The sequence below is a fragment of the Panthera tigris genome, chromosome B1 (assembly GCF_018350195.1).
Source record: "Panthera tigris isolate Pti1 chromosome B1, P.tigris_Pti1_mat1.1, whole genome shotgun sequence".
NCBI lineage: Eukaryota > Metazoa > Chordata > Mammalia > Carnivora > Felidae > Panthera > Panthera tigris.
In genome coordinates this window covers 831,578-855,002 of record NC_056663.1, presented here as the reverse complement: position 1 = coordinate 855,002, position 23,425 = coordinate 831,578, and the positions used below count along the sequence as shown (strand labels likewise).

At 52.3% G+C, this 23,425-nt stretch overlaps 1 protein-coding gene across 4 annotated transcripts in view; it reads left to right on the top strand.

The window, feature by feature from the left end:
- Positions 1-23,425, top strand: part of ERICH1 (glutamate rich 1) — a 72,099-nt gene that overhangs the window by 36,429 nt on the left and 12,245 nt on the right. The window contains exons 4-6 of one of the 4 annotated variants that reach the window (XM_042982821.1): positions 9,266-9,832; positions 12,037-12,231; positions 18,782-19,329. In XM_042982821.1, the coding sequence (XP_042838755.1) occupies positions 9,266-9,832; positions 12,037-12,231; positions 18,782-18,921 (902 nt within the window). In that variant the 3' untranslated portion in view covers positions 18,922-19,329. Of the gene's footprint in view, positions 1-9,265; positions 9,833-12,036; positions 12,232-13,300; positions 14,193-16,350; positions 16,770-18,781; positions 19,330-23,425 lie in introns of those variants that run through there. The other 3 variants (XM_007089229.3, XM_042982822.1, XR_006216447.1) reach the window with 3 other exon arrangements.

Genomic DNA, 23,425 nt, shown 5'->3' with positions numbered 1-23,425 from the left:
CTCGGAAAAATGATGACGTTCATGTACATGTAGTCATTGCCCAGTGGACACAGGCCACAGGTTATTCTGGAACTGCTGACACTTAAAACGATGCTTATATCGCTTACGTTGCCTACATATCAGATCTAATTACTAACGTGCATGACTCTTTTTCAAGAGAAGTGAACCGTGTCTGGGTCGTATGAAATTTGCGAGCTAAGTTGCATCAAGACGTTACCCTTAGGAAGCAAACAGGATATGTTTCCTTGGGCGAAACCATCCCTGAGCCCGGCAGCCGTGCTGGGTGTAAGCGGTCAGCTGACAACATGGTGTGGGCTAGTTCAGTCTCCCCGCAGGGACCGCTGTCTGTCATCTGTAAAATGGCCACAAGACGCAACACAAGACCCGGCCTCCACGGGCTGCCGGGGCAGAGAGTCCTGTTGGCTTCAGGGAACGAGGCGGGAGAAAGATGCGTGTCCTGGGAGCAAAGTCCTCACGCGTGGTACCTCATGACCAGCCGGCCCCCTGGAAGCTTCTGTCTTCAGAGAACAGGTTCACACGAGGGCTGAGACCAGGCACTGAGCGAGTCTGCGGACGTGTGTTCAGAAGCCGCCGGTGCGGAGTCTGGGGGGCAAGGATGGACGGTGACCCTGTGTGAGGGGCTGAGTCGGGAGAGGGTTGGTATGTCCACACGGGCCCTTCCACACCCAGTGCCCTGTGTGGACGCACGCAGGCTGTCAGTGCACACCCGGGCTCTGGCCTGGAGCCCGCTGGCCCTGGAGCCCCGGCTGAGTGTCCTGGGGGTGGAAGGCAGGTGCCCAGTGAGCCCACAGCTTGCAGCCCGGCGGAACCTGTGGCAGGGACCACGTGCCTGGCACACGCCTGCCTGCTCGGCCTGTGACTCCCCCCCCCCCCCCGCCCCGTTCTGTTCTTAGAGAATATATTCAGTCCATGTAAACCTTTTATCACTTTGTATTTATTGAAAATCGAGGTGTCTTTTCCTTATTTATGTTTTCATCACTTTCCTGACTTCCCATCCTTCAAAAATCCCCCTTCACCTAATTGTAACTTCAGTGAATCGTGTTGGTTTTAACCTTTTATTTAAGGGATGTAGCATTTTGTTGCCGTGTATTAAACCATTTATTTTATTACTTTGAAATTTTCACCATTTTATTGGTCATTTTATTGAAAGTTATCATAGGGAACTAACGTGAATTGTTTAGAGAAGAATGTATCCGAATCTTTTTGTGGGTGAGGCCATCCGTCCACTAAGCACCTGTTCCTCAGTTTTCAAGACCCAATAAATGGACATGAAAAGTAGTTTCATTTTCTGAAAACATAGAATTTAAGCCTCTTGGAAACTAACCTAGAAAATTTGGAGATCTTTTCAGTGTCAAAACCTGATTCAGGAAAGAACACAGGAAGTAATGAGGCTGAAGATTATCAAATGTGTATGTTGACCACGTGTTTGTTATGTTCTTGCAAAGTCGATACTTGTATAGTGGCAACAGATGAGAACATCGTTGCTTATCAGAGCAAAGTTCGTCAGCTGGCCATAGGCATACAGACTTACAGTCATGAAATATTTATTATCTGGACTGGTGTTTTAGCCAGCCGCCCTTTGTGTGACATGCAGGTCTCATGCGTTCTTTCAATTTTATTTGGAATTAAAAGCTAAATTATACATTGGGACCCAATGGAAGCTCAGGCAGAACTCTGCCCTGTTCCTGCTGTCACGGCTGCTTCCCCCACCACCGCCCCCCCCGCTTTGGAAGTTTCTGCTCTAGATACCCAGAACCAATACAACAGAGAGAGAGAATCCGTTTTTAAAGTTACAGGGAACTCTTACAGTCCCCTTTGCCCAAGATGCCTGCTGGGCTGTGAACCCATCCCTCCCTGGCTCTCCCAGCATTCCCCTCCCACACCCCCCTTTCTCACCTGGCTGGGCGTGTGCAACCGGCACAGATTACTACCCAATACTGTCCTGAGTTTTAGGCACCCAGACTATGAAAGTGACCAGAAGCCGCTCATCTTCACAATGACTTTGATGTAAACGGGGTCATTCAGCACTAACTATAAGCTCACTGCTTTGCACTTAGTGCTTAGGGACATTGATCGCTGAAGGGTAATTATCATAAGTGTTTGTAGCCTTAGCTTTGAGTCTAGAATAAAACTCACATTTCCTTTACAATATTTAGCCCTTTACAAGCATTTAGCCCGATGCAACATGATACGCTGTGAGAATTGGAATAATCCGGAGACTATGGCTATTTTTAGTATCTAACTATTTCTATTACAGCAGTTCATCAGGATGTTGGTACCAAATAGTAGCTGCAAGAATTCGGACAAATTGTGATTATTTTTAAAATTAGCATGTCTGAAAGGTATGTTTTGGGGATGGCAGCTTTTCAAAATTAGTGTGCTTCTCAGAATATAAATAGTCAAGCCACTGGTTCCCTAATGTAAATGTTCCTATAGCTTTTATTGTGGGTGAGGGTTTGAAGAAGGCAAGATGGTAGGCATGTAGTGGGCCCATGAAGATGGAACGTTCTAGAATCCATGGAGCAGCACGTTTGGAGAAAGTCACTTCAAAGAGCTGCACCTCAGATTCTCTTGTGAAACACAAGGTCAAGGTGGGCGAAGTAGGTGGAAGATGAGCATTAATGTACTTTCCATTGTAAAAGAACCTTGTTTTGAGGGCAGGGACCTTTAAAGAATGGAAAAGCGTGATAAGCTGCGGAGTCGAGCGTCTTCTCGCTGGGTCCTTGTTGTGACCTCCCTCAGCTGAGCCCTGCGTGGGGCGTTCCTCCACCAGCCTGAGCCCCGAGGGACGCTCACACCAGGAGTCTGTGACGGACTGTCCCCACTGTGTGACGACTGGAGCCTGTCGGCCAGACTGGGGGGCGGTGGCCTTGTTCTTGAGGGCCTGGATGGACCCTTGGACCGTGCTGGCCAGCTAGGAGGCGGGAAGAGGGGCCAGCCCTGCATCACAGGGCAGGGTGGCCACAGGGCTGTGGCCCTGTGCGCAGCTCAGAAGGCCCTGCAGACCAGGGGGCAGACCTCGGTCCTCCCGCCTCCGTCCACACCGCTCCTGGGCCCCCAGGGCGGGCCACGTGGGGGCCGCACCCGTCCTCCGGGGGTGATGGCAGCAGAGGTCCTAACCTTTATGCTCCTCGTGCTCGGCGCTCGTCTGCCTCGATGTCCGGTTGGGACAGCGTACTCCTGATCGCCTCCTGCCAGGGGCCGGTGCTGGCGTTATGCCTGCGAGAGAAGTGACACGTGGCGGGATTTGGGGCCCGCGGTGGACACCCAGGCGCTCGGGCGACTGGTGGGACGCGCTAGAGCACAGGCTGGGTGAGAATGTGGGGCCGGCGTGCCCAGGGCCCTGCGCTGGGACAGGCCTGCATGTGCAGTGTGGGCGCATCGAATCGGGTTGCGGCGTGCCTTCCGTGACGCGATTTTTGTGTGTCGGTTGCGCCTCAGCAAACCGGGAAAGGAATAAAAATAAAACAGGAGCTTGGGGCTATCAGGCCTCTTTTCTTTCTGCCCCTTCCCTTCACCTCCATCCATCATCCCTGGAAGCCCGGGAGGTCGCCGTGCATGGGAGCCGCTTACAGGTGTAACATGGGAGCCCGCGTTGTGCAGTTGTCATGTTCGGGGCAGTGCAAGGGTCCTGAGACAGAGACACAGGGGCACAGAGACAGGCACAGAGGCAGAGACACAGGGACACAGATATAGAGACAGAGAGAGACAAAGATAGAGACAGACACAGAGACACAGAGACATAGAGACATAGAAATAGACAGACAGACACAGAGACGGAGACACAGGGAGATAGAGACAGAGACAGAGACAGTCTCTTACTTGACACGGCAACAACCGCAGAGCCCTCACTTTGGCCGGCGTCCAGCGCCAGGGTTTCAGGGTGAACAGGCCCAGTGTGGCCTCCATGAGTACATTACATGTCACTGAAGTAAAATAAAAAATCCGGTCACGCTGGCCGTTCACCGAGTGCCCAGCCTGCAGTACAGTGGACATTCCCCTCGGCAGGATGCTGTGGGGACTGCAGCATCCAGGGGCCTGTGACGTCCAGTGAGGGCACACAAGAGCCCTGTCTGGTCCACAGGGTCGGGGAGGCCACCTGAGGAAGAGCCTGTATAGGGCCAAGGGGAGCTCGGCCGCGGACACCCCCCAACACAGTGGGCAGGTGGGGCCAGGCCATGGGCCCCGGTGCCCCAAGGCACGAGCACTTCCGGTGACGGAGCTGTGACAGCCTGAGGACAGGGGTCGAGAGATCAAGAGGTCAAGCTCGAGGTGCGGGGTGGGGTGGCCCTAACGCATCACAGAGTAAGTGGCCACCATGAGCAAAAGGGGCTTCCTTCCATCAGCTGCCCTGGCCGGCGTCCCCCGGGAGCTCGCGTCCCCACCCGGCCATGGCCTGTCCTGCCTGCACCCCCTCCTCTGTGCGCCCTCTCTCTGCCCCTCCCCACTCACTTGTGCTCTCTCTCCCAATAATAAACTTTAAAATGCATATATATTTAAATCCCAAGCCAGAGGCTGTTAGGATTCTACATGCAATTTATGTCAGTTCTTGTTTCGGGAAACTCATCGTTCAGAGGAGAAGGCAGCTACCACAGACTAATTTAAAATTTAACTGCCACAAGCCTTCGGTGTCTTAGTGCCAAATAGTCTTACTGTCCACTGTTCTCTGCTAACGCTGAGGACATCATCACGGTCAGCCCAGCAAAGGGGCTCTGATGAACCATGAGGTGTGTAAGCCGTGTGTTAGGTGTCTTTCCGCCAAGATGGAAATGCAGCTTTGTCTAGGAGATGCTTTCTGCCCTGGCAGGAAGCCAGGCAGGGTGGTAAAGACAGGCTGCGTCTGCCCTGTGCCCCTGGCAGGGCGCACTGAGAAAGCCTCTCTGTGGGTTACACTGGAGACATGACTCCGAGGCCGTATCTGATTTCCTTCATCTGAGTCATTACTGCCCCTGTGTGTCCAGGAGTTTGCATTTTGCTGGTGGTGTTTATTTTTTTAAATTTATGTGCTTTGAGAGAGAGAGAGAGAGAGAGAACAAGTGGGGGAGGAACAGAGAGAGAGGGAGAGAGAGAGAATCCGAAGCAGGCTCTGAGCTGTCAGCACAGAGCCCAGGGCGGGGCTGGAACCCACGAACCATGAGATCATGACCTGAGCCAAAATCAAGAGTCCGACGCTCAGCAGACTGAGCCACCCAGGCGCCCCTGCTGATGGTGTTTTTTAACTCCAACCCCCAAGGAAATTTTCCTTCATCTCCTACGTGAAACTTACTCACAAACGTCTTTTCTTCTCAGTCGCCAAATATGTGCCTGGGTGTGGTAGCTCTCACAACCTGTGTAGCTGTACAGGTTGTTGTTTGTTTTGCTTTTCAATGTTTATGTTTAAGCGAGAGGGAGAGAGAGAGAGAGAACGCGTGGAGGAGGGGCAGAGAGAAGGAGAAAGAGAACCCCAAGCAGGTTCTGCACCGTGAGTGCAGAGCCAAACTCGGGGCTTGACCCCACGAACCGTGAGATCACGACCTGAGCCGAGATCAAGGGTTGGACGCTCAACGGCCTGAGCTCCCCAGGCGCGCCCCCCCCCCCCCGCTCGCCACCCCCCCCCCCACCCCCCCCCCGTGTAGGTTTTAAATACGGCATTTAAATAAGCTGTGTTGTTTTCCTGTATCAGCTCCTACGGAAGGTGCCCTGCCCCACACTTCACCTTCCGGAAGGTTAGGAACTCTTTGCCGCCTGGTGGCGTTACGATCTAGGAGCGTGAAGAAGCGTGTGTGTGCCCAGACGCGGGCGGGGCTGCCTGAGCATCACCCCAGCAGTTGCCATCTGCACCCTGCGCGGGCGCCCCTCCTCCACCTGGGTGCTTCACGGTCTTCCGCAGGGAGACCAGGGAACGGCGTAGGGGTGGAGGCCCGGCGTGGCCGTCCTGCCCCAGCTCCATACCGTCGTGAGACCGCGGTCTGCATGCCCTCGCTCGCCGTCCCTGTTGTGTGCTGTTTGCTTCCCCGGTGCGCAGGGATCCGCCCCCCCCCCCCCCACCCGGTGGAGCTGTGTGCTCGCGTGCGCAGGGCAGCCCATCTGCGCGGTCCCACGGGTGTTCTGTGTTTGCACACCGCCGTCTGTCGGGGCGTGTGCCACTTCTGTTGCGCCTTCCCTCCCAGCTCCAGCACGCAGTCTCGCCTCACCGCCCCGCCAGCATCTCCAGCAGGCGGCGTCCCACACCCTTCCTGACCTCAGAAAGGGTTTCTAGGACGCCACCCCACGCACTGGGCTCCCTGTGGCTTTTCCGTAGCTGTCCTATGTCAGATTCAGAATGTTCCAGTACCGTTTCTGCTTTGCTACAAGTTTTTTATCATGTTTCCCTGGAATCTGTTTAGTAATGCTTCGTGTAGGGTCATGGGAGGGACTTCCCGCGGCTGGCCCCTCTCTGAAGGTCCCCATCAGGGTCTGGAGTGAGGACAGATCTCACTGTCTGTTCTCTGGAAACGTCTATGTAAGTTGGGTGTCGTTTTCTCCTTATGTGCTGAATAGAAATCACAGGTGAATCCACATAGACCTGAAGTGCTTCCGCAGGATTATTTTTAACTAAAGGTTCCATTTTCTAAATAGAGAAAATTCTCTGTTTCTTCATGTGTCCATTTTGGTAAATTATGCTTTTCTCAGGATCCTGCATTTCATAAAATTAATTAGTTGCATAGACTTGTTCAATGTCTTTTTATTCACTTAACGGTGCAGGTGCACCGTCACCTACACCTGTCACGCCCTGGCTGGTGACTCATCTGCCTTCCCTCGTCAGCCAGACTTGCCAGCTGTTTGAACTTGTTGACGTCTCTCTACCGCATTATTTTCTTTCTTTATTTTCTGCTCTTTTGTATATTTCTTCTACATTCATTGTGTTTAATTTGCTGTTGTTTTTCTAGCTTCTTCTGGTGAGTGTTCGTTCACATCATCAGTTTATAGCTTCCTTCTTTCCTGATACATTTAAGAGTATAAATTCCCATTTAAGTAGAATTTACTGGCATCCCATATGTTTTGAAATGTTATAATTTCATCAAATTTAAAATGAGTTATTTTTTTATGGCAAAAACAGTATCTACTCATTGCCCTAAAGTTGGAAATCAGGAAAGTACAGCAGGAAAAGCCAACCTATGCTCGCACCTGCCAAGTTAACACCGTTAACGTGCCGGGTGTGGACTCATGCTATCATAATGTGCGTCGCTTTCCTTTTTAAAGGTACGCACACAACGCATACACGCCTGTGTGTGTGGAAGAGTGTGATGTGCTGATCGTTTCACGGCCTCTTCTGTCCTGTTACTATTTCACACTCTTAACACAGAGAACCGATGGCGTGCTTGCACTAAGCACCCAGAATAGGAAATAAGCCACCAGGTACACGTGTGGCTTCGCCAAGACCCAAGGGAATCAGTGACCAGCTCTGGGCGCAGCGCGGCTGACAGCGAGGACGCCCCTGGTCACCTGCCTTGTGCCCCCCCCTCCCCCCAGGCAGCTCTCCTCTGAGATGATAAGATGATAGTAAAACACAGTATGGCTCACTTTTCTCCAGATTAATGAAGGCGAGCACATATATTTTGAATAGACAACAGTGAGGAGAAATTTATGTATTTAGTTAGTTAGTTTAACTGGACCAGGGAAATCAAAAATGAAAACAAAGACAAAAAACAAGGACTTCCATAAGCAGCGGTCACCTCTCAAACATTGACATTTTGTAAGACCAGCTTTGGTCTGTCAGCCTTACCTCGCAGGTCCCCTGCCAAGGCACGCTACATCAAATAGAATAGAAAACTACCGTGTTCAGTTACTCCCTGGTGATTGAGGGGAGAAAACACACTGCTCGTGGGACTGGACAGCCGTCTATGTCATGATTTCCTGGGGAGTGACTTTGGCCCCATGCCAAGTTCAAGGTGTGGCCATCATGTGTATCACGAGAAAGAGCTGTCATTCAGAAATAGCAGTGGCGTTTTTCTCCTGTTTCCAGGGCACGGAGTCTAATTCGGCAAGGGCACAAAGCTGGCAGGGTGGGGGCATCTGTGTCGCCCGAGAGAGATGGGGACTCGGGCCCATCTGGACAGACGCTTCCAGCGAGCAGCGTGGTGTGGCCGCCCAGCCGGGGACGCGGGGTGCAGGCTGCGCAATGGACGCGGGGTGTCCGGAGTGCCGGAGGGAGTGACCTGTACCGTTGAGGCGCCCACAGTGCCATCACCTGCCGGTTCGTGTCTCTGACACCATCAAAGGGCTCGTAGGAAAGCCACCCGAGGGACCGCCCCATGGAGCACAGGGTAGACATCTTGTGCCCAAGTTCAGAGGTCAGGGTGGACGTCCTTGAGTAGAAAGTAGAGGGAAAGAGATTTTTATTCAGCCTACTAATCGTGTTGATTACAGCAAATTTCAGCTCAGTAAAGTTGGCTCTTGAGCCGTGTGTCACCAACGTCACACACAGTGTCACTTCCCACCCGTAATCCGTCACAAGCCGTAGAATGCTGCTCAGACAAATCTAACGAGAACTGGCTGAACAGGAGACTTTCTGGCAAGTGCTGGGGTCCCAGGTCTGCTCAGGCAAGGCCTGCAGGGTGCTTAGCTGGCCATGATGCACTGTGGCCACGACATGGTGCGTATGCACTTGTGGGCTCTGTGTGTGCAGGATCGCCAGGGTCACGGTTTCCGCTCGGTGGCCGTGTCCACCATCAGGGTGCTTCCAGCCAGAGACCCAGTTGTTCGCACTGTCTGCCCACCACCGACCCATTTCTGCAGACCAGGAGCCCAGTCGGAATACCTCTTGCTGATTCCCACGGGCAAGGTGCCATTATTTATTGTTTGTTCTCACATCCAGTGAACTCTCACAAGGCACCAAAGTAAACTTAAAAAAATAAATAAATAAGAATTAATGTTTTTTCCCCAAGGCCACAGTACTGAAAAGTTACTCCCAGTAAAATCGCAACAACTCTTACATCCTTGAAACCTCACCATTTGTCCTAATTGTAGCAACAGTCAGTGTGTGTGTGTCTGTATCTATACAGGACCTTCTAGAAGAACACATCACCTATTCATTTAACGGTAAGTCCCAGGTTCCTTGATCACATAATTAGTTGAGATCAAGTTGAGAATCACTGAAGTAAATGTTTTAAATTCCTTTTCTACCGAATTTGCAAGATTCCAAGCGAAAACTTTTTTAGCCTCATCTGTTTGTTACGGTTCCATTGTACAGAAAGTGGTTGTATTTGAATTTTTGTTTTTATAGATCAGGATTTTCACGATCAACCAAAGAGAAGAAGAGCTAGAAAGCATAAATCAAAGAAAAATTTTAAAGATCCCAATAATATTCATGGAGAACAAGAAGAATTAGAGAAGCAGCAGAGTCTTTTGCAAGAAAAATTGCAGCCACAGTGCACAGATGGCCCCACCATCAGCAGAAATAAAAAAAGGAAACTGAAAAAGAAACAGCAAATTAAAAGGAAAAAAGCAGCCGGCGTGATCACCAAAGCTTCTGGCGTCAACTTCCTGTACCAGCCCGAGCAGAGCGACAGTGAACGCGACGTCGAGCACCAAAGTGATGGCGAGGACGGCGCAGACGCCCACGGCGGGGACAGCGCAGACGCCCACGGGGGGGACGGCGCAGACGCCCGCGAGGGGGACGGTGCAGATGCCCGCGAGGGGGACGGCGCAGACGCCCGTGGGCACTGCAGTACAGACACCAGTGAGGAAAACCATAAAGACAGCAATGAGGAAGGTGTTAAAAGTATCAGTGAAAAGGCGGCTGGTATCCTGAATTTTCTAAAGTCAACACAAGAAATTTATTTTTATGACGGTATGTTTTTTCTGTTCTTTTGCATAGCGGCATCCACTTATTTGGAAAAGTAAACAAAGAGGGTAAAATATTTAAGTGTTTAAAATACAAAACATTAAGATATTCAATAGTCAAAATAAATCATTAGTTTCGAGGCAAAAATGAGAACATTTAAGTTCCCTCCCCCAAAGCTGGGGAGTGGCCTCGTCCTCGCGAGGCAAACGACAGAAATGGCAGAGTCCTGGCAGGGCTGTGGCCCAACCATAATTGGCCTTGTCGTCCCGATTCCTCTAGAGCCCGATCGCAGAGCAGGGTGGCATTCTCGGCAGTATTTCCCAAGCAAAGGCAAGTCCAGACTGCAGTCCGACGAGCTCACGTTCCATCAGCTCAGAGGGAGGGCGGGAGGCACGGCTGGCTCCTCTAGGACACACTTTGTGTCACCCCCCCACATGTGACTTGCTGATTTGAGATCCTCGGTGAGCAGCTCTCTGTGTTGACCGGGGAGACAAAGGACAAGAGCCGATATATTCTCACGGACGGTGACTCTTCCCACTAGCGTTGGGGTTACCGACAGCCGACTTCTGGACCAGGAAGGGACAGGTGCACACGCAGAGCCCCGCGTTCACACCAGGGACAAAGCACTCACAATGAAGCGTTGCCTGAGTCAGGGCCGGGGTGATTAGTGCTCCCCGTTCCCGCGAGAATCTGCCAGTGCCGTATGCACGAGGTGCAGACAGACTGGCTGTGTGATGACCTGGGAGGCCAGGGACTGATTTAAGCAAGGATGTCAAAGGACCACTGTCAACAGAGCAGCGTAACCATGTCCCCCCGTTAGCACGTGTGTCAGTACTTTGTACGAACAGGTTGAAAACATACTTAACAACCGTCCAAATGACGCTAATAGGAAGACCGTGAATACAGTGCAGAACGGGAGGCTGGAAAGCTCTCCGTCCAGGATGTGTTCCATGTGTGGGACAGTGTGTGTGGCAGGCAGCCTGTCCTGCCAGGGAACTGGGACAGCCAGGTTAGGTGCACAGGGCATCTGCGAGGTTCTGGGGAAAAGCGCCTCAGGGGACAGATCCTAGAGGACAGGGCAGCACGTGAGGGTCGAGCCAGCATTCCACAGCCACCCTTTCCTCCAGGCAGTCTGCCAGGTCTGCACATGGGTCCGAGTCTGCTGAGAAAGGGGAGCGGGAGGACCACGCGCTCTGTTGGTCTCTCTCAGAATCTGCCAGACTGCACGCCAAGGGATGCGAGGTGGCCAGGAGCACAGACGTCTTGGCGGTTTTGAGGTGCAGACGAGGGTGACCAGGGTTGACCCCTGGCGCACCACAGATGGCCACGGGTAGGGCAGAGGACAGGAGCGTGTGGCCAAAACCACGAGAGAGGAGAGCAGGGGTGCGTCCGCAGGCGTGGAGGGCACGGATGTGACCAGACAAGGAATGCAGAGGGCTTGATTAAGGAGCTCACAAAAATAGGGGGAAATGGAGAAAAACAGTGAAGAATTAGAGAATTTCACCAGATAATTTTGGTCTGCTAGGATAATCACACGGAAATTCTGAGAAACAGAATCACTGAAATTACGAACTCCATGCCGGGTGTAAACAGCCCTTGGATTCAGCACAAGAGAGAAGTAGCAGCTGGAAGCAGACCGGAGCGGTGTCCATCAGGGAGGGTGGGAACAGCAGACAGGAGCGCACTGGGTGCCGGGTCCCAGGAGAAGGGGTGACACTTGTGGTTGGCGTCCAGGCCGGGGTGCAGGGGCCGTGTCTAGACGATAGTCGGGAGCTCTTCAAAGTGGGTAAAGGCCATCAAGTCATAGACTCAAACAGCTGTGTGAACTCCAAGCAGGATTGAGGCAGAAAACACCACACCCAGGGGGCAGTGGGGTCTGACTGTTCGCCGCTCAGCACAAACGGGGGGCCTTTGCTCCCGGGCACCTCGGCCACCTTCAGAGCTCGGCCGTGTCCCTGTGGCCCTGCTGCGTGTCTGGAAGGTGTTGCGTGAGACCCATGCACACGGACGCCGGCCCCCACCGTCCTTCAGCAAGCAGACTGTTGTGTACGGGTCAGTGCTCTGCTCTGATGATGGCTCCTACATCCCAGACGGCTCGTTCCAAGTAGAAGTGGGTTACACTTGAAACTCTCCTTAGGAGACGAAAGCTTACCTTCGGTTTAAAGCATAAACATAAAAATGTGTTTCTAAGTGCTCCTGGCTTCGTTTAGGTATCTGCCAGGATCCAGGCTCCGCCGTCCTCCTGGAAACCACTCAGGAGCTATTTAAGCATCTTGACAGTCACGGCCTGTCCCCCTCAGATGTGCTCCTGCTGGATCACATGAAAAGCCTGTTGCTTCTGCAAGATACCAAAGGGCTGAGACGAGCCCTCGAAATGTTCCCGGAACGCTGCACACTGCCGGCAGGTATGTATTGACCGCTTAGTCCTTATGCTGCTGCAGATGCTTGTGTCCGTGTTGGTCCCGAAACCTTACGCTCCACCAGAGTGGTCAGGAATCAGAAAACGTGAGGACGCACGTACGGCTTGGGAGAATAGAGGAGCGTGGTCCTCGTGTCCCTGCTTGCTGTAAAAGTAATTCACAAGTCAGGGGCGCCTGGGGGGCTCAGTCGGCTAAGCGTCGTGATCTCACGGTTCCTGAGTTCGAGCTCCGCATAGGGCTCTGTGCTGACGGTGCGGAGCCTGCTTGGGATTCTCTGTCTCTGCCCTTCCCTCGCTCATGCTGTGTCTCTCAAAAATAAATAAATAAGCTCAATAATAATAATAATTCGCATGATAGATGCAGATATGCCTGTGCAACCTGATTTTCCAGACTTGTGAGCTATGAACTAATAGTTTCTTGGGGCCAAATATTGTCAGAGAAAATTTCTCCTCTCTTTCTTCCTTCTCCACCACTGCATTGCTAGAAGGTAAATTTTTTCTATCCTCTGAACACCTTGAAGAAGGGTGAATTGTAGGGTTTTCCCTGGTTCCTCACTCAGCCTCGATTGCTGATTCCACACCAGCTGTCGGGTGCAGGAGCCACCTGTGCGCAAGTGTCCCCGACACCATGGTCGTGACTTCTCGTTAGTAGCTTGAAATGGGCTGAGGTGGGGACGCTAGGCCACATGAACGTGCAGATAGCAGAAAATCGGGGTCTCTCGAGCGCCCCTCCCATGCACACCCCAAACAGGCGCTGGACACGTGTTCAGACGCATGAACGAAAAGGGGCCTGCCGATTTCTTTGCGGGAATGTCAAAGTAGCCGTGATGGCGGTCCCACCAGAAAGCTCGAAAGCTCGGGCTGCACCTTGGAGCCCAGACATCCCATCAGGAGAAAGGACAGGCGAGTGCAGGGAGGTGCCTCCGAGGTCGGGTGAGTGACGGGACCGCGAGCCTTCGTTCTCACGTTGAGGGGCTCCGTCACCGAGCCCCGGTCCTGGCGGAGCTGGCTGCTGGAGCCCCTCCCTGCCCCTCTCTGCTCCTCTCTGCTCTCAGCTGCCGCAGCCTCAGAGACCTGGGCAGGCGAAAGCCCGCCCTTGGGCACGGTGTCCCGGTGCAGAGACGAAGACAGGATGAAGACATGAAACACGTCATGTACGCACTGGGGCCGCAGCCGGCAGAGGAAGAAATCCGCAGGAGGGGACATTCTTGCAGCCGAGGACAAATGCGCAGGGATGGAGCGTGTCGGGCGCCATGTGGTGGGAGCAGGTGGTGGCTGTGGACAGGCAGGAGAGAGGCCTGCCTGGCCGTGGTGTCGGCCCCGGTGCAAAGTCGAGCCAAGGCACGAGCAAGACCCCAGCTGTCGGGTTGAGACCAGAGTGAAGTTTCCAGAGTGGGAGGCCGGGGGCTTTGATTGTGCTCTGGCTGAAAGAGGCCGTCCAGAGGTGTGGTAGGTTCAGGTCGGCTGTGCAGGTGGAACCCACAGCATCGCCGGCCGACCAGGCGTGGGGCCTGCACCCCCGGAAGAGCCTGGTGGCCGGTCATGAGCTGTGACACTCGGGGTGAGACAGGGACCCTTGGGAGCCAGGGTCACATGCTGGCTGGACACCCAGCTGGGGGACTTAGGATGAGGCCCTTCATGGAACAGAGAAGATGGAGGCTGGAGACCCCGCCCAGGGCCCCTGCAGGGGGAGGCTAGGGGGAGCCTGAAGGGAGGGGTTTCAAGATGGCAGCATCGCAGCGGAGGAGAGGCTGACAGACCCCAGGGCCCTTCTGCTGAGGAGCCGGGCTCACGGGGCGCGGGGCGGCCATAGCTTCCTCGGAGAGGTCAATCCAGGGTCCGCATTCATTGTTGGTTGTCCTATACTGAGCATTTAACTAATTTAAATTTCCAGAAGTTGTTTCTCAAATTGTGAAAAGCCAGTTTTATTAAATTAAATATGAAGTATTTGTGAGACAAACATAAGTCACTTAAAAGTTTTTTAATTTGGGGGGCACCTGGGTGGCTCAGTCGGTTGAGTATCTGACTCTTGATTTCGGCTCAGGTCATGATCCCAGGGTCGTGGGATCGAGCCCCAAGTCAGGTTCCATGCTGAACGTGGAGCCTGCTTGGGATTCTCTCTCCTTTTCTCTCTCTCTCTCTCTCTCCCCCTCCCCCTCCCTCTGCCCTTCCCCCACTCCCATTTATACTCTTTCTTTCTCCAAAATAAAAAATAAGATAAACTACATTTAAAATGTTTTTGTTACTTTTTTGTGTGTTTCTCTCACGGAGGCCTTTCTTATGCATTGCTCTGAAATGTGTCAGAAGAGTTTTCGGCAGTAATTGGGGATTTAGCAGAAATGTTTCTCTCGGTTTCTTATACTGAAACCATCAGACGTGTTTTGTCTACAAGTGCACTTACTTTAAGTGATTGGCACAACTAAAACTTACATATGAAGCACTTTTCTTAAAAATGGATTCCCTTTTGTGTATGTAGGATACACATTTAAATTTTTTCTTTTTTTAAGTTTTTAATTTATTATTAATTTTTTTTTTGAGAAAGAGAGAGTGTGAGCAGGGGAGGGGCAGACAGAGGGGGGAGAGAGAGTCCCAAGCAGGCTCCACACTGTCAGCACAGAGCCTGACGCAGGGCTGGAACTCACAAACCGTGAGATCTTGACCTGAGCCAAAGCCGGATGCTTAACTGACTGAGCCCCCAGACACCCCTGCATTTAAAATGTTTCTATTTCAAGCTATTTTATTAAAATTAAGAAAAAAAAGAAGTGGGGTGCCTGGGTGGCTCAGTCAGTTGAGCGTCCGACTTTGGCTCAGGTCATGATCTCACGGTCTGTGAGTTCAAGCCCTGCATCGGGCTCTGTGCTAATGGCTCAGAGCCTGGAGCCTGCTTCTGATTCTGTGTCTCCCTCTCTCTCTGCCCCTCCCCTGCTCGTGCTCTGTCTCTCTCTGTCTCAAAAATAAATAAAAATGTAAAAAGAAAAATTAAAAAAAAAAGAAGTTGTAAATGGTGAAGCTTTGTTTTCAAACACGGCATGTCTGTCCCCGACTTTTCCCTGGACGTAGCGTGGGAAGCGTGGGGAGCGGGTGCGTGGTCTGTGGGCTGGGCGTGGGTGGCGGTGTCCTGGAAGCCGGCGCAGGGTCCTCCCCTGCCAGCTCAGTCATTACTGTTCCTGACGCTGGGATGTCTCATGTGGCCGGGCCCTGGACAGTCTCCTCGCAAGCTCGGTGCGTGTGTTTAGTGTGCGGACAAAGCACATCTCGCCATATACGCGTGCACACATGTTACCACCAATATCAGCTGCCACTACTGTGTGTCTGTCACGCACCCTGCTTTATGCCTCGCAAGGGACTGAGGGGCCACCATTGTCACTGAGGAGACAAGGCTGCAGGAGTCAGGCTGCCGTCCCAGGCAGAAGGGCGCCTTCAGAATGGCCTTGGCCATGTGCCTCTCTTTGCTCGAAGCAGCACCTCCCGGCGGCCCCGGCTGCGTCCGACTTGGCCTGCAGGGGGGATGCTCCCTAGGACAGCGCCTGCTTGGAGAGGGTCAGCGGGCCACTGTGCATGGCGGCCTGCGACGTGTCAGAGCGGCTAGGAGGCCTGGCACTTGTGAAGAACCTGCACTGGAAGACAGACCAGCCCTGAGGTGGGAGACGGGCCCGTGGAGCTAGAGGCAGGCTGGGCGCCAAGGTATATGGGCCGGCTCCCACGTCTCAGCACCTGTGTCCCCGCGTCCTCACTTAGATCCTGCTTCCGACCTGCCAGCAGCCCCTCACCTGTGACACACGGCTGTCTACACTGGGTTCCAGTCTGCCTTGTGGTCTTCCTGGAGCCCAGGTGGTCAACATGATATTGTACCCGGATGTTCTGAAGGTGCAACAACTTGTAGACCAGCGGGGCTCTCACCCACGTGAAGTTCAGACGTCCAGATGTGCCGTGTCCTGTAGGACTCACGTGCGACATGTTCCTGCCAGCACTGTTTTCGTGCCAGAGTTGTGCTGTTTTAGGCCCATCGCAGGTTTTATGCTTGCAAAACGATAAGTCACCATTTTTATTCGGGGGCTTTCTTGTTTGGTTTTATTTTTGGTTTTGTTTTGTGTTTGCTTTGCAGACCATGCCAGAGTGCTCGTGGCCTTCTTTAATTACTGGATCACACACGTCCTTCCTGAGAAACAGTGAATAAAATCGGTGCATCTATTTGAGAAGAGCTAACATTTGGCCAGAAAATGTAAAAGGCAAACATGAAATCGACAGAGACATGATTCCTGCGTACAAAAAGATGGAATCCCCTAAGTTTTCTTCATAGCCCAAATGGAACGTAGCCCAATGGGAACGTTGAAGACCTCACCGCCATGTTATTTATTCATGTGTTGTGCACAGTGGGCAAGATGCGACCTGACTGAGACTTTAAGTGAGAAATTGGGATAAAATGGAAATTTCTCACTTATCTGAAATTGCTTGTCTCAGATTACTACACAGTGATCCTCTTTTTCTGATTCTGCTAAAAATTGAAAATGGATTTTCTGTTAAATAAACTAGAGTTTGAAGTTGTTATTTATTTTTATAAAGCTTAAATTGCTTTGTATTTGCAAGTCTGTGTTCTGAGAACACCTTGTAGACATTAAATGCTCTGGTTTCAGTAGCTTGGCTCTAGTTGAATTTGTTATTTTCTTCCTTGTTTCCTCTTCTCTACTTTGAGAAAATGCCGAACATCATCCTGCTGTTTGATCTTTCCTATTGTTCTGGTGACAGTCACCTATGTTTAGGATTACTGGGTTTTTTAAACATCTGTCAACTGACACACTTTTTTTTTTTAATTTTTTTAATGTTTATTTATTTTTTGAGAGACAAAGTATGAGAGGGGAAGGGGCAGAGGGAGAGGGAGACACAGAATCTGAAGCAGGCTCCAGGCTCTGAGCTGTCAGCACAGGGCCCGACGCGGGGCTCGAACCCACAAACTGCAAGATCGTGACCTGGGCCGAAGTCGGACGCTCAACCGACTGAGCCACCCAGGCGCCCCATCAACTGACACACATATTAGGAAATCATTGGCTCTGTCTATGAAAAACTATTTTTTATTGTGGTAAAATAGACACAAAGTCACCATATTAGCCATTTTTAAGGGTAGGATACTCAGCCACTATTTTAAGGCTGGATAACACTCCACTGCATGGATACACCGCATTCTGCTGGCCCGTCATCTGTTGATGGACATTTGGGATGTTTCCCCTGTTCCTGTTGTGAATGATGCCGCCCTGAACATCACACACACAACCGTGCGGACACTTGTCTTCCCGCCTCCCGGGGGTAGAAGTGCCTGGTCTGACGGTCACTCCGTGCATGACTTTTCAAGGAACTACCAGTCTGCCACCCACAAGGCTGCACCGTGCCACATCCACTAGCCCCTCGCCGAGGCACCATGGTCTCCACATCCTCACCGACACCGTTACTTCCTGTTTCCTTGACAGTGGCCATCTGGACAGCTGCAAAGTGTCTCGCAGTAGTTTGGGTTCACATTTCCCTAATGTTGAATGCTTCTCATGCCCTTGTTGGCCATTCTCTTTTTTGGAGAAATACAGTCGATATCATTGTCCGTTAGTGAATGGGATTATTTGTCTCTTTGTCATTGGATTATAAGAGTCCTTTCATATTCTGGATATTAATCTCTTATCAGAGAAATGATCTTGTGTTTCTTTCCCATTCTGTGACTTCTTTTCTCTCTCTTACTACTGTTCTTTGATGCACAAATTGTTTACATTTTGATGGAGTCTAACTTAATTATGTTTTCTTTTGTTGCTGGTGCGCCTGGTGTTGTATCCAGGAAATAACTGCCAGACGAGTATCATTTTTCCCTCATGTTTTCTCCCAAGAGTTTTGTAGTTCTTTATAACTCTTACATTTAAGTCTTTGATCCGTTTTGAGTTAATTTCTATACATGGTGTGAGGTAAGAGTCTAATTTCATTCTTTTGTGTGTGGATGTTCAGTTTTCCCAGGATCATATGTTGAAGGGATTGTCCTTTCCCCATCGAATGGTCTTGCACCCGTGTTGAAAATCATTTGACTGTGTATGTGAGAGTTTATTCTGGGCTCTCTGTTCGACTCCATTGGTCTGTGTGTGTCCTTATGCCAGGACCACACTGTTTTCATTACTGTAGCTTCGTAGAAGGATTAAGACGTGTAAATCCTCCAACTTTGTTCTTCTTTTTCGAGATTGTTTGGGCTATTTGGGGCCCCTTGAGATTCCATGTGAATTTTCGGCTGGGTTTTCTATCTCGAGAACAAACACCTTTGGTATTTTTTTAGGGATTTCATGGGATCTGGAGATCACTTGGGGTGGTATGATCATCTGAACACTGTTAAATTTAAGTCTTCTATTCCATGAACATGGGACATCTTTCCATTTATTTCTCTACCTAAATTCCCTTTACTGATGTTTTGTAGTATTCGGTGGACTAGTCTTTCTCTCCATTAAGCTTATTGCTAAGTTGTTTTCTTTCTGATGCGATTGTAAATGCAATTGTTTTCTTAATTTCCCTTTCAGATTGTTCATCACTAGTACAGACTTGCAGCTGGTTTTTGTATATTGGTTTTATATCCTGCGGAATCCATACATTAGCTCTAATCACGGTGTGTGCACACATTCTTCAAAGTTTTCTGCGCATGGGATCATATCATCTGTGAAGGAGATCATTCTTTCTGTTCCTTCCCTTCCAGTTTGGATGCCCCCATTCTCCAGAGGTCCCCTCCCCTCACATCCCTCATGTCCTTCGGAGACACCTGTTCCACTAAGTAGAACCTTCTGGAGGCAGACTGGGACAGCCAGGATTTGCTGCCAGTTCTGGAGATCCATCAGCTTGCGGGTAGCCGCTGTTAAGCTCCCGAGCTTAACAAACGTCAGTGAGCGGAGCCACCGACCAGGCCGGGACACCTGCATGGGCCCCCACACCCTTGGTCAGGAGTGTCACCTGTGTGGGCGTCCCCCCCAGCCCCCCACACCCTGGGACAGGAGTGTCACCTGCTTGGGTGTCCCCCACCCCACCAGGGTCACTGGTGTGGACCCCCCACACCCTGGGATAGGAGTGTCACCTGTGTAGGCATCCCTCCCCTCCCCTCCCACCCTCCGTCACCAGCATGGGTGTCCCGCCCACCCACTGCATCCTCTCCCCCTGACACCCAGGAGCCAGGCCCCTTCCTACAGGGACAAGGCACCTCTCAGCAGGTGGGTGTCGGCTGCTCGCCTTCAAGGACCTCGTGGCCAGCCTCAGGAAGCCTGACTTTCTGGCGTGCCATGTTGTAACCCTCTCCACAGGCCTGCAAGTTAATAACTGTGTCTGCCAATATGAAAATATAGACAAATTCATAATTTTCCTATTAATTCTCAACATCCAATTTGTGTCCTTTAATAATGAACAATTTACATTTAACATACTACTTACTGATGGAGAGGAAAACTCTCCAACTGGCAGACAGGGCCCTTTACTTGGTTTCCTTCTCCACACACAATCCCTGTAAACTGTCCCCCACCTCCTGCCACACCTCGCTGGGTCTCACGTTCTGTGTGCTCCTGACCACACTCGGAAATGCAGAGAAGCAGGGACAGAATCTGACAGGTGGGGTGGTCAGGGTCAGCCAGCTCCGTCTCATTCTAATTCCAAACGGAAGAATGCCTCTTCCAGAAAACAACAGCAAATAAATCCTGTCTCTAATGTGTCAACATAAATACGATAATCTGTTTATCCCCATGGGGCTGAAGTTGGTTAGTAATTAGATCCATTTATCTTTTATGATAGTGCACAGTATTCGTGGAGTCCATGTAATTTGTTTTCTGTGAACCGTACCCATCATGGCAAAGAGAAGGAAGCTCTCAGGAAATGGGAGGAATATTTATTAGCTTGTTAATATTGAGACAGTGGTGCCTGGGAGAAAAGCCCACCCGTGCTTTCCTGCAGTCCTGAAGCCCGAGAGCCTAGAGGAGGCCACGACGTGTGTGTGTGAGCACTTCTTGCCCCCCACGACCCCAGTGCTGCAGTGTTTTCAGAGAAAAGCTGTCCTGAGTTCACCGGCACCCACCTAGCTGATTCTGGATTTTTCTTCTGTGTCCAGCACTTACTCCAGGGAACGGGTCTCCTCATGTGGGCCACTCACTCTTCAGAGAGTCTGATGAAAGCATCAGACCATCTCCAAAATAAGGAGTATTCACACATTTCCACCCTAACCCCCCCCCCCCACACACACACAAATATCGTGTGCAACTTTAAAGAGGCATATTCTCCAGTGTGTTAATGTTCTACTTCTGCACAACAAACTACCACAAACCAGTGGCTTAAGACAGCATCCATTTATTCCCTCCCAGTGTCTGCGGGTCAGGGGCCCGGGCTGCCTGGGTCATATGCTCCAGGCCTCACTGGACCTGGACTGTTGGCAGAGCTCTGTTCCTGTGGTTCAGGACCAAGGTCCTGGTTTCCTGGCTGGCTGTTGGCCAGGACATCTCTCAGCTCCTTGGGGACCCCCAGGTCCCAGCCACAGACCCCTCTGGGTCCCTCCCAACCTAGCAGTGACCCCTTCAACCCTGGCAGAAGAATCTAGGAAGAGCTGAGCTTTCTCCAAAGGGCTTCCCCTGACGGATGCAGCCCCACCCCCCCTCCCCAGGATGCTGTCCCTTTTGACCAATTTAAAACTGATGATTGGGGACCTTCAGGACACTGCAATAAATGCGGGCAAGGCTTTATCGTACTGACGACTGCCCATGGGGCACCCTGCCGCTTCTCAGTGACCGCCACACAAGATGCCTGGGTCGTGCACACATAAGTCACAGAACACATGGGTGTCCTGTGTACACACACACGAGTCAGCACACACAGGTGTCTGGTGGGTACACGCATGAGTTGGCACACACATGAGTTGGCACATGCAGGTGTCAAGGACTGTTGTAAAAATTATGTGATTAACCCAAGGGAGGCTCCTGTCACGGAACCTGCTGCAGAGCGGAGGTGGAAAAGAGTGTTTACTGACCTAGTCCCGGGAAGTTGAGATCAGCGAGTCGGCCTGGGCAGGTGGTGTCTCTTATTTGGGGAAAACACAACAGCACTCCAGTTGCCTCAGCCCAGATTTTTAAAACCCTCCACAAATGAATGTCTTTCTTACACTCCTGATTTTATCTTCCTTTTGGCTGTGTAAATACAAATTTCCAGAAAATAATGTTATCATCAACACAGACTCCAAATATTAAACCCTCTTCTTCCCCTTAGTGGGTTTTTCAGGGAATACATTCCTAGAGAACAAACACCCTGTGCAAAAGCCCCCTTGGCCCCACCATGGCGATGCCACCCTCCGGGACGGGTCCCTGTCACCGTTACCGCCTTCCTGCGCGGCTGGCTCGCTGGGTTTCCTTCCCTCCAGCCCCCTGGGCCTCGACCTTTGCCCATCAGCACTGGGGACAGCCGTGAGTTCACAGTGACTGTTCATACTTGGCACGGAAGGGGCCCGATGTAGAACACGCCGCCCCAAACACGGCTCTGGCATGTCAGCCACCGGGGGCCGAAGGCGCTAGAGAGGCAGCAGACGGACGGTCGCGCTCCCTACCTCCGCCTTCCCCCTGGAGGCAGGCCGTGACATTTCCCGAAGGAAGCCACCCTCCCTGCACCAGGGAGAGCGGAGACTTCCTGTCACCAGAGACCGGCTGACACCCAAGTGCATGTGGACAGACACCCCCAGCAGCGTGACCCTGTCACACCCAGTCGTTCCCCCGTGTCTCCCCGTCTCTGCTGCCTGCTCACCAACCCCCCCCCCCCCAGCCGTCTTCATTTTCCCGCTGCAGACTCCACGCATGCGTACAAATAAATCCTAACACGTGCGTCAGCCTAAGTCCTGGGCAGTGTGACCGTCCACAACCAGCCAGAGCAGAGACGGAGGCCGCAGGAGGTCAGAGCAGCCATGAGGAACGTGAAGGGTTGTGCAACACACGTTCATCGGGGCCGCTCTCAGTGTTCTAGCACCTTCTGGACCAGGAGGATGATGTCTGTGCTGCTGTGTAACAGAAAGTCCATTTTAGGCAAACTGTGTGAGTGGCATCAGTCATACGGGACAGTGGGTGCCACACAGAGGGTGAAACAGCGTGGACGAGGTCTGAGGAGGGGTCGCCAGGCCTCACCCGGGTGGCCAGCGGGCCGAGGCCGCTGAGGAAATGCTGTAAGCAGTCCCCATAAGATGCCTGGAAAGGACGGTCATCTGTCAGCCGTTGCGACGGTCGGCTTTACAGAATAAATAGCCCACGTCAGTTCTTGTGACGTAAGAGCTGGTTTTAATGGTCTTGTTATTTGGCTGCCGTACGCTTGGCAAACTGACAAAAGACAAATGGGATTTTCCGGCATGTTCTATCCATTAATAAAATGTGGCTTGTGTCTCACGATTCCACTGAACTTGACTCAGTGTGGAGGCGCGGGCGCGGGCGCGTGGCGAGGGAGAGGACGCCCAGGCTGGAGTGAGGAGGCCCGTGGGGTTCAGGAGCAGAGCGGAGGGGCCTCTGGAGGAGGCCAGCAGCTAAGGAAGAGGCGAAGGAAGAGGGCCCCACGGGGAAGGGCTCTCAGCCTCTTGCTGTCCTGGCCAAGACACCATGGCAGGGAGGCCGGAACAGGTGTCTGTGCCTCACAGCCCTGGCAGCCGAGGTGCGGCTGGTGTGAGGTGAGCCCTCGTCCAGGCCTGAGTTCAGGGACAGGGGCTCTGTCGTCCCTCCTCTGCGCACAAGGACGCCAGCCCAGGGGCCCCGGCCCCACCCTGTGACCTCACTCTCTGGCTCCTCAAAGACCCCACCTGCAAATACAGTCACACTTAGGACGGGCCTTCAGCGGGGGCTTTGGGGGACAGGGGGCAGCCCGTAGTGGGCGGAGGGCAACTGGAGAAGAAAGAGGGCCGGTCCGAGGTGCCGAATGCCCAGAGACCCAGGAGGAAGCTCCGCAGGGGCCGCAGGCGCCTCCCAGCAGAGGGGACGAGGGGCAGCCGCCACGTCTCTGTGGCCTGTGACGTATGGAGCCCCCGCCCTTGGTGCGTGGCTGAGGGTGGCACGTGAAGCTGGCAGGGCTCACCTCCCCGGGGCCACGTCGTGGAGCTGTGGCAGTGAGGAGGTGCCTGCGGTGTTCAGACCCTGCCGGGGACCCGATCCTTCCGTCAAGACCAGGGCGACCTCGTG